Source organism: Mastigoproctus giganteus, chromosome 1 (genome assembly GCF_048544385.1).
Source record: "Mastigoproctus giganteus isolate SK-2022 chromosome 1, ASM4854438v1, whole genome shotgun sequence".
Classification (NCBI taxonomy): Eukaryota; Metazoa; Arthropoda; class Arachnida; order Uropygi; family Thelyphonidae; genus Mastigoproctus; species Mastigoproctus giganteus.
In genome coordinates, this window is record NC_143575.1 from 260,944,847 (window position 1) to 260,956,934 (window position 12,088).

The following is a 12,088-nucleotide window of genomic DNA, read 5'->3' on the forward strand; positions in this document are numbered from 1 at the left end:
TTGGCACTGAGCTTGCTCAAACCATTTAAAGTCTTAAACACTTCAGTCAAATTATCTCGCAGGTGCCTAGTATCCAGACGCTGCAATTTGCAGAACTTAAACCTTTCTTCATAAGTGCACCCCTTTCTTCCCCTCATTAATGTCGTCACTTGGTGAGTTAAGGTCTACGCTGGAGGATGAATGGGATTTATACTATTCATTATGGTCACACGGAAAGTCACTGCAACTAGCCATCTGTATTGTGTCAGGAAATGCGTGTTTTCTCTGGTCGGAGTGCCTCTTTGCCGGACCAAAAATCCCGGGATCCAGGCAAAAAACCTTGCTATCTACACCTGAGACAGACTAACTCAGTCACGGAGTGAAAAAAGTCCATTAATGTCCTCGCGTCATCGATGGGATTTGCATCCAAGCCTTTTCCACCCGGTGTGGCGAGGACGGTTACATATCCCACTGCGGGCCTGTATTTGTTACGACAACGTTAACCTGAGTTCCGAGTGACTCTTTTAAGGACCCTCTTGAACCCACTATTAACAGAGGGGTGTTCGGATGTTAATGATAATGCAGCGTGTATTTATCAGAAGAATGTATAGTGAGAGTGTAGACATAAATTCATATGTATGTATCAGCCAATTCTTTTATTTGTTCTTCTTCTTCTTTACAATATCTCGCAATATGTTCATTACAAGGATTGTACATTCTATTTGCCCGATTCTGGCGATAAAACGAAGAGATCCGTCTACAGTTTTTCAGCAGAAAGAACATACATGTCACCTGCATCAGTAACGTCAAATCTGTTGTCCTTTCGCTCTTCTATCCAAAAATCGACGATTTTAAATCCAGCTTTGGTCAAAGAGTTTTCTACAATTTCCTTTGTTAGGCTTAAAGCAGGATATTTCGTCCCTCCCACCTCCCATTCTGTGCACCCAAAACAACCAGCGAGAATCAGTCCACCCCCTTTGCGTACTAATGAAGCAAAACTTCTTAGGGCTTTCTCGTGTGCTTCGAAAGTAGGACATGCTGCTTCCAGACACCCTAAAGAGATAAGCATATCGTATTCCTGGATGTATTCTTCAGGTACAATTTTGTCTGCTATGGCATCGCAAAATATGACAGCTTTCACACTGCGTCTTGTACGATCTTCGATCTCTTTCATTCCTTTCTTGATATCACTGAAAATAAAAAGACATTTCGTTTAGCTATAAAATCAAGCAACTTATATGAATTATCAAATATACACTATAACTGCAAAAGTATTTAAACACCACCCCACTTGAGGTCTTTGAAACAGAACAGAAACAAACTCAACCAACCTTCCAAAACAAGCGATAACGTAGAGTGAGGCTCCTTTTCAAAAGCCTCACCATAAATTTTGGGACAATCCGTTTTGGGATTGGTATGAACCCTTCAGTGAATTAGTCCTCTGTGAAAACTAGGGATGTGATATGGAAATAGTGGCGGAATGATAATGAAACCCTTACGAAACAATCCAGAAAATCTCCGAAGCTGATACCAAGATAGATACTCCAAGATAGAAATCTCCGAAGCTGGTACCAAGATAGTCTTGCAAAGAATCGCTTTTGGGAACGTATTTCGACGTTGTTGCACGAAACACGGCCCTCAGTAAGACGATTGGCACACATCACACAAGAACAGGCCTAAGACTCTGCATCTTATGGGTTAATGGTTCTGCGGCAATCCACAAGTTGGAGGTAGGCTCATAAGGACAGCACTACATGTCACACTCCTTGCGGCGGACTGGAGGACCTCAGTGTCACAAATTTGGGCTGGCTAGTCCAAATCTCTGACTCTAGCCCTTGAAGAACCTCTGGAATCAATTTGTGTGTGGGTGCGAGGAAGGAAAGACAAAACGCCAAATGAAGTTTTTTGTCTCTCCTCCTAAACCCTAAAACCTTATTATTTTTCCTGTAAATAAAGGTTAATTATAGATATGTAAGTGTCTGGATATTAAGGGAAGGGTGGTGTAAATCGTATAGTTTTTATGGGGAGTTTGCAGGATACTCCCTCGCAAAAATGGAAAGAGCCTTTCTGTGTTATTTTGAACTCTTAGTTGGTCTCGGGTAGCATAGTTTCCTTGAAAAAACACTCAATTTCCCCTCTAGCAAATCAGCAGAAAAACAAAACATAGATCAAACACGCATACCAATGAATACAAGTTTTCAAGAGTTGCGTAGTAAGCTTAATTGGAGCCTAAGCTTTAATTCTAGTACATGCATGCATTTTACCTTCACTTCTTTTGCAGATCCCTCAATCATTGGGATTTTGTTCAGACCCTGTTGTATTTCAGGACAGACGTCAGCAGTCCTTGCATGTTGATGAGGTGTGAAAAGCAATTTATCTGTTGTAGTTGCTCTTGACATTTCAAAGGTTTTTGATCATGTTTAGCATAAAAAGATCTTCTAATTACGCTTCCACCTTATGGTTTGCCAATTGTTTTTTGTAATTGGTTATCCAATTACACGTTCTACGGTGGATGATGACGAGAGAGGTAGCAGAAGTAAAAGGCAAAGGAATGGGTTTTAATTTCAGAAAAGGAAATTACGATGCCTTAAGGTACTACATGGCCTCTATTAACTGGGTAGATATCGCGCAGAGAATGAATACGATTGAACTGTGGTACGCTTTTAAAACATTAATCACAGATGCCTTGAATGCGTATATACCATTAAAAAATATGTAATTAATGATATTGAAATTTCGCAAGATTATTTAATGAAAAACCTTTCCAGCCTACAGACCAGTAAGGCTCCTGGAGTTGATGGAATATACCCTATAATCTTAAGAGAGGCGGTAAGCGAGTGCATTGAACCATTGAGGCTAATTATGCGAGCATCACTAGACTCTGGGGAGATTCCCTTGGATTGGAAAAGTGCAAATGTATCTCCCATACATAAGTGTGGCTCTAAAAGTGAAGTTGGAAATTATCGACCTGTCAGTCTGACTTCAGTAGTAGGGAAATTCATGGAGGCAATGATCAAGGGTGGAATTCAGGATCATTTGGATCGAATTGAAATTCTCAAGGATACTCAGCATGGTTTTGTAAAGGGAGAATCATGTTTAACAAATCTGGTTCGCTATTTTGAAAGGGTCACTCACGAGCTGGATTTAGGGAATAATTTCGACATTGTTTATTTAGATTTCAGCAAAGCTTTTGACTCAGTCCCACATGAGCGGTTGCTTTATAAGCTGGAACAGGTTGGAATCACTGGAAAAATCCTTAGATGGATAGAAGGATGGCTTCAGGGCAGGAGGCAGAGGGTTGTGATAAATGGCTATTCCTCAGATTGGGTTGATGTAAGAAGTGGGGTTCCCCAAGGATCAGTATTAGGACCACTGTTGTTTTTAATTTTCATAAACGACATTGATGAAGGGATAGAGGGCGTGATGTCTAAATTTGCAGATGATGTTAAAATTGGTAGAGTAGTTAATGATCACTGTCAAGCTGAGCTTCTTCAGAGAGACCTAGATAGACTTCAGGAATGGTCAGAAAAATGGCAGCTGTGCTTTAATCCAACAAAGTGTAAGGTATTACACCTGGGAAACAGTAATCCCAAAAAAACTTATTCACTTGGTGGAGTTCAACTAAAGCCAGTACTGGAGGAAAGGGACTTGGGTGTTACGATACGGTCAGACATGAAATTCTCTGAGCATTGTAAACAGGTTGCAAGGAAGGCCCATGGTGTCCTATCGATGATCTATCGAACTTTTGCAAGTAGAGATAGGGACGTGATAATCCCATTATATAAGGCTTATGTTAGACCACACTTGGAATACTGTGTTCAAGTATGGAGACCGCACCTAAAGAAAGACATCGAGCTTCTTGAAAGGGTGCAAAGACGGGTAACTCGCCTGGTGAGATCGGCAAAAGGGCGTCCTTATGAAGAAAGACTTCAAATATGTGGGTTGCAGAGTTTGGAAACTAGACACCTTAGAGGAGATTTGATTGAGGTGTTTAAGGCTCTGAGAGGCATCAGTAAAATGAATGAGGACAAAATTTTCAAGATTATAAATGATGCTAGAACTAGGGGACATAAATTCAAGTTAGGGGGAGAAATGTTTAGATTGGACTAGAGAGTTATAAATTACTGGAATAAGTTGCCTTCGTGGGTGGTAGAGGCCGACAGTTTGGGGAAGTTCAAAGGTCATCTGGATAGTACTTTCGGGTAAGGGAAGCGCATAGGATGATAGGTTTAATTTCCTTTTTATTTATTAATTATTATTAATTAGTTATTTATTTTATTTATCTATTTATTTATTTTTTTTTTTGTTTTTATCATTGTTTTGTTCGGATTATTTTTTTTATTTTTTTTTATTTTATTTTATTTTTTGGCTGGTGCAGCATAAGCCATAGGCTTTCTTGCACCATGCGGCCGTTACTAACACTAATACTAATACTAATACTAATCCAGTTTTCTTTCTAACCGTGCACTGCAGGTGATGATGGATAGAAAGAAAACTGGATCAAACACGTTCCCTGACCAGTCAGCAAACTTTTACTGTCCAACTTCAGACTCACCGAATGAACTTTTCTTCTCCCCCAATTTATTCTTTCAACTTTCATTTTCTGGAGCAACCTCCCTTCATACTTATTTCCTGAAAAGTACAGTCAAATGTCAACAAATATCTTCTTTCAACTTCTCAACCTTCAACCTATGCGTGGTACTAAGTACTATACATTCTAATACTTCTTGTGCTTGGGGTTTTTATAAAAAAAAATTACCTGTATCCTTCAATCTTGGCAGTTGCTTCCAAGAAGAACGAATAATCAACAGCTCCAGGTTCATTGTTCAGCCACTTCTTTACTGTCCTCTGGTTCGACTCCGAGAAATCGCTCATAACGATGTGAGAATAATGAGCACTGGCTGACATCACACCGCATATCACTGGACCACACCCTATCTCCAGCAGCTTAGATCCCGAAAATCGCTCTAGGGATACCAAAAAAAAAAAAAAGAAAAAGTGAAATACTCAAAGATTTAAAAGTATAAAAACTTGATATTTGTTAAATTTTTTGGTGCTTCTTCGCGATCTTTTAATTATCTTTCAAAACTCCGAATAAAACCTGGCTCTGGACACAAAGATCCAGTACAAAAAAGAGACCCAAGAAGCCAAACCTTGAGAAATGCATCTGCACTCGTTGCAGATGAATTGAACAGTTCGTTTGAAAGGTCGTGGCCTGATTATAAAAGAATAGTGGTACAGTGTTCAAAATTTCTGCACTCCCTTCTATTCATTGGTTAAGAAGAGGACAGAAGAATTTAAACGACGGAGTGGAATCCTAGAAGTCAATAGTGATCAATGCTAAGCAGCGCTCCTTCAGGAAGACTTGAAGAGGCTTCAAGAATGGTCAGAACTTGGGGGTATAACAGCCCAAAATTTGCTTACACACTTAGTGAAATGATTGAAATAAAAACAGTACAGGAAGAAAGCGATTTGGGAGTTATGATACTGTTGGACCTGTAGTTCTTCAAGCAGTTTAGACAAGCGGAGAGTACCCACAGTGTCCTATCAATGATTTAACGAACATTTGCTTGTAAAACTGGGATAGGAAGGTCATAATCCCACTGTATAAGGCAAATGGGACACCAGACTTAGAATACTTTGTCTACGTATGGAGACCACGCCGACAAAAGGACATGAGGCTTCTCGAATGGTACAAAGTCAGGAAACTCGTTGGGAAGATCAGCAAAAGGGTCCCCATATTAGAAAATACTTCGCATATGTGGGCTGCATAGCTTGGAAACAAGACACCTCACGGGAGATTTGATTGAGGAGTAATAAGGCTCTGTGAAGTGAGAGTAAAATGGGTGAGGGAGAAATTTTCACTTTTATAAATGAATCCAGCGCTCTGTGACATGAATTCATACGCGGAGGGAATGGAGGTTTAGACTGGATTGCAGGAAATTTTCTTTAGCCAGCAAATTTCTGGGATATATTGTCTTCATGGGTGATTGAGACTGACACATTCAAGAAATTCAAAGGCCATATCTATAGTTACGTATGTGAGAAGGGAGTGAAATTGGTTCTGTTTTTTATTTTATTGGCTGTGTAAGAAAAGCCTAGGATTTTCTTGCACTATACGGCTAATATGGATACTAATACCAAGGCACTCAATGTGAACCACGTAAACATGCAAACCACAATGTTGATACCTAACAGGATAGGTCCATCGATTGAGGTGTACCTTGAAGGGACTCAAGATCCTCCCTCCAATCAACGATTTTCCAATCTCCACTGTCCAGTATTAGCGTTCTTCAGCCTACTGTAATCGTCACTTCTTGTTTTCTCTGGTTTGATCGGACATAAACCAACCAACCTGCTACTAACTCTCATGAATACCTTCTATTCTTTATTGTTTTAGCCACAATTTCCAGCAAGTCAGCAAGAAAAAACAACAGATCAAGGAAAAAAGTTTGTTTAGGGTCGAGATAGATCCAGCACAGCACTTGGCACAGGTGATCTCGAGACAGCCCGCGCTAAGAAGATGGCATTCCTCACTCACTCCTACGATAAATTTAAACCCAAAGGCGCCCAGCACTCCATATGGTGAGGCTGTCCAGCTGCAGGAAAGGGAACAGTCAGTAACCAAACAGTTCCCTTTTAGTGTTTTGCAGAAAATGCCTGAAGCATTGTCAACAGAATATATGTCTTGAAATTGCTTTTAAAGGATATTCAAAGTGATATTTGAATATTTGATATTTCTTCCCTGAATTGGCTGAAGCCTCATTTGGCCAGAATGCAAACAAACAATTGATTCTTACAATCTAAGGCTCAAAGGATTTGTATATCCAAACAAGTTCTTAGGATCACAAATACATCACCCGATGAGGTCAGTTTGGACCCAGATAATTAGTTTTCTTTATAATAAAGATTTGGCGCAGCTATATAATAAACTTTCTGCAATAGGCATCCGTTTTTGGCTTTGTCAATGGGACAGCTACATCTGCAGCACTTTATATTGGCAAGTCATCTACGTTTACATGACACATTGAGATGCCGGACTGTTGAACAACTTGAAGCAGGGCAATCTCACGTGACACGTTGGCTTAATGTGTTGCTAAGTGTCATTTGGGCACCTGTAAAGTTTCAGGAGACAGGAACCATTGCAAAGAGGGCAACGTCAACCAGACATACCGTTATTTGACTGTATCAGCAACACAGAACCCTACGATGTCCTATCATCAACTGTCTCTTCAGGTTATTACGGCCAGGGTGAAAATATTTCCAACTAGATTGCGTTAAGAAGGCTCAATTCAAATGAACTGTGCTCAAGGATGCCAGTGGTTTGCATCCCATTAACCCAAAACCACCGCAGAGCTCGTCGAAATTTGTGCCATGAAAAGACTTGGAGCCCCAACAAATGGAGTACAGTTCTGTTCTATGATGAGTCACGTTTTAGCATACAAACAGATTCTAGACATTACTTCATCTGAAGACGAGGAATGCTGTACCATCCGTCCAACATCCGAGAAAAGGACACTTAGTTTAGATACGGTGTTGTTGTGTGGGACGGATTGATGATCAACGGCTGCACCCCTTTTCACGTTTTTGTTAGGGACACCTTAACTGCGCAGAGTTACTGAGAGCAGATCTTCGAACCCTATGTGCGACTTTTTGGTGGGGCTGGCCCAGATTTTATTTTCATGACGAGAATGCCACTGCATATAGAGCCCAAGTGGGGGAGGAATATCTCGAAACTGAAGATATCCAAAGAGTGGCCAGTACGACAACCAGGCTTAAATCCATCGAACATGTGTGGGATGCCCTTGGGTGTCGTATTGTACGTGACAGCCAACTACTCCAACACTTGGTCAGCTGAGGTCTGCGCTGGTGGAAGAATGGGGTTTTTTACCATAGAATTTTATAGACTCTTACTTGAAGCCCTTCCATCGAGCTTGGTTGACCGCTGTTAGGCCTGTTCAGTAAAGTGACCATATTTTCAAGCATGTTGTATCGACTTCTGTAATGTCTCTGATACCTGTCAGAAGTTTCTTGCTATCTCCTTATTTGATCGTTATTCTATGGTACACCACCACCACCATACCAAATTTTGTCCAGCTTCGTTGCAAGCTGCATGAGTTACGCCACGTTTTCTACGTATTCTGTTTCCTACTAGATTGCATTAAGAAGATTTTTCGAGAGTTTAATAAAAGAGATTAGAGTAATTGATATAAAGTTAAGAAATAAAAGAAGTTTGAAATCAGTTATGTTTTATACTCACTGCTGGTCAAAATCTTATGAATGCTGGGAAGAAAATCAGTTGTGATAGCTTCGTGCATTACTTCAGTTAACATTTTTATATAATCAGCTGAATCAAAACGATCTCCCCTGAAGTACTGACCCCAGTCTTCTGAAAATTCTGTTGGAGACTTCTTGGACATCTTCAAAAAATGGAAATCTGGAAAACAAAACACAGTCAAACAATTTCTTATATATATTTTTTTTCAATAAATGTTTGCAGTCTATAAAGTTCTCGGACTGGTGCTATTGCAGACAAGTTTGATGAGTTTGAAAATAAACAGATGTGGTATGTTGGAATTCAAACTTCATCCAAAAGTGGGTGGCAGTACAGAGATCATTCAGTACGCTGAAAAGTTTCAAATAAGAACCAGTTTTGTTAGTAGCGTTAACGTTTCATTTCACCATTTTACAGTTGAGCAACGAACGAATATCAAATTTTGCTTTAAACTGGGAAAATCTGAAAGAGAAACTTAAGAAATGTTGAAAAGTATTTATGGTGGAGAAAATCAACTCATACCAGTATGTTTGAATGTATATGCGGTTTAAAGACCGACGTGAGGATGTTCGCGATGACCTAGAAATGGACGTCCGTCAGCTTCTCGAAATGAGGACAGAGTTGCAAAATTTCGGGAAATTATGGCAAGAGGTCTTAGTCTGACCCTCACAGTGATGGCTGATGAGTTGGATATGAATAAAGAGATGATTCGTCAAATTGTGCAATTAAAGTTAAACTAAAGTCTGTTCAAAATTTGTATTGCGTACCCTCACAGATGAGTAGAAGCAACACAGAGTGCCGTCATATGGAGACATCATTTAGTCTTGTCATGACAATCCTAATTTCTTTCACTGGAGATGAGTGTTAGGTGTTTCAGTAGAACCCAGAGACAAAACGTCAGAGCATGCACTGGACTTCAAAATCACCCCCAAGGTCCAAAAAAGTTTAATTTATTGAAGTTCGGGATCAAGATGATGTTGATCATGTTTTTTTTCGACACAGGGTGTGATTCACAAGGAATTTGTACCTGAAAGGGGGGGGGGGAGAGAGAGAGAGAGCGAGAGAGAGTGAATGCTGGTTTTCTAAGATGCTTCAAGTCTATTGAAGTGCATTTCCCTGATGAGGCCAAAATTTAGAAGAAAAAAACAGCTGGTTTTTGTTGCGCGACAATGTCCCTGCCCATTGCGCACTTGTTTTGAAGACATTTCTGACAAAACATGGTTGATGGTAGATCCATGGCATTGCATAGATCAACCATCTACCCTACTCTCTCGTTCAAGCACCAGCAGACTTCTTCCTCTTTCCCAAGGTGAAAAAACTGCCCTCAAAGGAAAGAGATTTTAGGATGTTGAGAACATAAAGAAAAAGAAACTGCCAAACTGAACATCATCTCCTCGGATGCCTCTGCTGACTCTTTTCAGAAATTATTAATTTGGTGCAAGAAGTGGATTCAATCAGGTTAGGATTAATGAATAAAACTAAAAACATTTTGAACTCCTTCACTTTATATTCTTTTCATTGCACCAGTCCTGGAACTTTATTGGCACACCTCGCATATAAAAAATGTAAATATATCGGCATTAACTGACATCATTCTAACCCTAAGCATGTGCCATTAATTCCAGATCAGGATTTTATGCTTGGCGTATAGTTCGACCCTAAAATTTTAGGCAATTCTTTAGGACTTCAAAGGTGGACTTACACTGAGTGGCTATTTTATTAGGTTCACTTCACCTTATCATGAGTTCTTGGAAAGAGGACTCATGGTAGGTGGATAAGGTCGGGTTCAAATTCTGTCAATGACGTGAGGAACTTTTACGGGGGCTTTTTTTTTAATCCTGTGTCTTAGTTAGATGGTCACAGGTGAATATAGAACGGCTTCTCCTTACCCTGAAACTCAGATATTTTGTTTAAATACACAGACAAAACAGAAAACACATGTAATTGATAGCCATATAACACAGGGTAGGTTAGATGAGGAACTTTTGGAGTGGCCCCAATAAGACACTTGCCGGTTTTAGGGAATCTAGAAGTTCATGAATTATAGCGTTCCTTCAATAACAGCCTCACGTGTTCGTACCGTCAGATATAAGGTTTGTTGGACAGATACATAGGGATGCTAAATGTGTGCTGTTCATTTAAAAAGATCTGGGATCGAATCTTTTCAATATCTGATGAATTTCTTAAAGGCTTTACACTCGGTGGAGGATATACATCCAGCAAACAAAGAGACAAAAAGACAAACAAATATTACACCATTTGACATCCGTACCATGGGACATTCCGAACAGCGAGGTTCCTAACTCACATGTCTCCCGCATTTTCTGGACATCACGTGACCATTCAATGGAACGTACCGCCAGAAGAGGAGGAAAACAGTGGGCGGAGTCTCCTCCTGCCAATCATTATCGTATAGCCACAGAGGGAACAGTGTGGAAGGAGTACCTTCTTTAAATTTCAGCGTTTTTTAAACCGATCAGACAAAGGTCAAACGTATACAAAAAACGAAAGGAATCTTACCTCACGTGAAGTAATCAAAAAGTGGTTTCTGTCAACAAAAAACCAAGAATAATTTCCAGCTAATGCGCTGCGCCTCTCTCACAGTTACCACTGTCTTAATTGGCTAGAGTGCTTTGTCATCCACTTCCTGCTTCATATATCTATCTTTTTATGTGACCTTGTGCTGGCAGTCACTGCACTATCGTGTTATCCGACTCCGGGCGGCAGCGACAAGGCCGATAACAGACGACAACTTATCAACGAATGAAATCTCTTTGAATGTCGAGCACTGGGAGTTATTTATTTATGATTTGCCCAATGTTGAAAGTTCCACTTACTGTGGAGTTTGTGTTGTATACCATAAATAGAAGTAATTAACAGATTTAAATAACATAAGATGATCATAAAAAATCAGAATTTTTTTTCTGATTTTCAAAATAATGTTTTTTTTACACTAACCATGCAGAAAATTAGAAACCTTCATTCATCGTGATGTAAAGCCACTTTTTTCTCCGAAATTACACATTGAGGGAACCTAGCGCCAGATCTTATTCTTCCAGCAGGATATTTGTCTGATTCTATGTTGTGGTCGGTAGAGAACTGCGAATCCCCAACTGCCCTTTACACCAAAATCCAGAAATTGTGTACTGGATTCATATCTGCAGAATTAGGTGGTTGGAGTAGACGTTGGTAATCTTGGGATTGATCCTCGAACCATTAAGACTCAATTTTTGCATGGTGGATAGCTACATAATCCCTTAAACCATGATATCACTTTCAGTTGCTTTAGCTGGACACGAGTAATCTGGGTCCATTGGTTCATTAGGTTCACGACACACTTTCAACCTACCATCGCTGCAAAAAACCAAATCGAGACTCTTCAGGCAACGTGATCTTTTTCCACGGTCCAACCTTGGCTTTGGTGGCGTTTCTCCAGTGGAATATTTAGATTTTTTTTTACAAAGAAATGACTTTGGTATGGGCATACTACTACCAAGTCCCAAACTCTTCCATTCCCGCAACATTGTTCGGTTGGAAATTGGTCTTTCTTTGCTAAATTGAAAGTTTCTGTCATTTCTTAGGGGCTAAGAATAGTTGGCACGTATTTAGTGTGGATAAGATTATTATAAGAAATATTTGGATAATTAAAATTATACTTTAATTTCTTGGAAGTAATCCTTGAATATTTTCAGCTATCCAGGGCTTTCAACCTTTATCGACTATGGATCCCGTGATGTGAATTAATGGACAGTGAGTTGGATATCCTTCAGATACAGTTAATCGGAACTTCATCAATCGTGGAGAATATCTCATTTGATCGTATTCTTTCAACAT

General features: G+C 39.8%; 1 protein-coding gene across 1 annotated transcript; it reads right to left on the reverse strand.

Annotated features, from left to right (window-relative positions):
• Positions 1-631: 631 nt before the first annotated feature.
• Positions 632-10,883, reverse strand: LOC150091852 (nicotinamide N-methyltransferase-like). The gene is made up of 4 exons (XM_090385925.1): positions 10,775-10,883; positions 8,240-8,416; positions 4,739-4,946; positions 632-1,169 (listed from the first exon to the last, which is right to left on the reverse strand). Exons 2-4 carry the CDS (start codon positions 8,397-8,399, stop codon positions 737-739), a joined length of 801 nt encoding a protein of 266 aa, XP_090242051.1. The 5' UTR covers positions 8,400-8,416; positions 10,775-10,883; the 3' UTR covers positions 632-736.
• Positions 10,884-12,088: the final 1,205 nt, after the last annotated feature.

Coding starts and splice junctions, on each gene's coding strand:
- LOC150091852 (XM_090385925.1), bottom strand. CDS start 8,399: ATGTCCAAGAAGTCTCCAACAGAATTTTCAGAAGACTGGGGTCAGTAC. Junction 4,947..8,239: donor TCATAAGATTTTGACCAGCA/GTGAGTATAAAA, acceptor TGGTATCCCTAG/AGCGATTTTCGGGATCTAAG. Junction 1,170..4,738: donor GCCAAGATTGAAGGATACAG/GTAATTTTTTTT, acceptor TTTTATTTTCAG/TGATATCAAGAAAGGAATGA.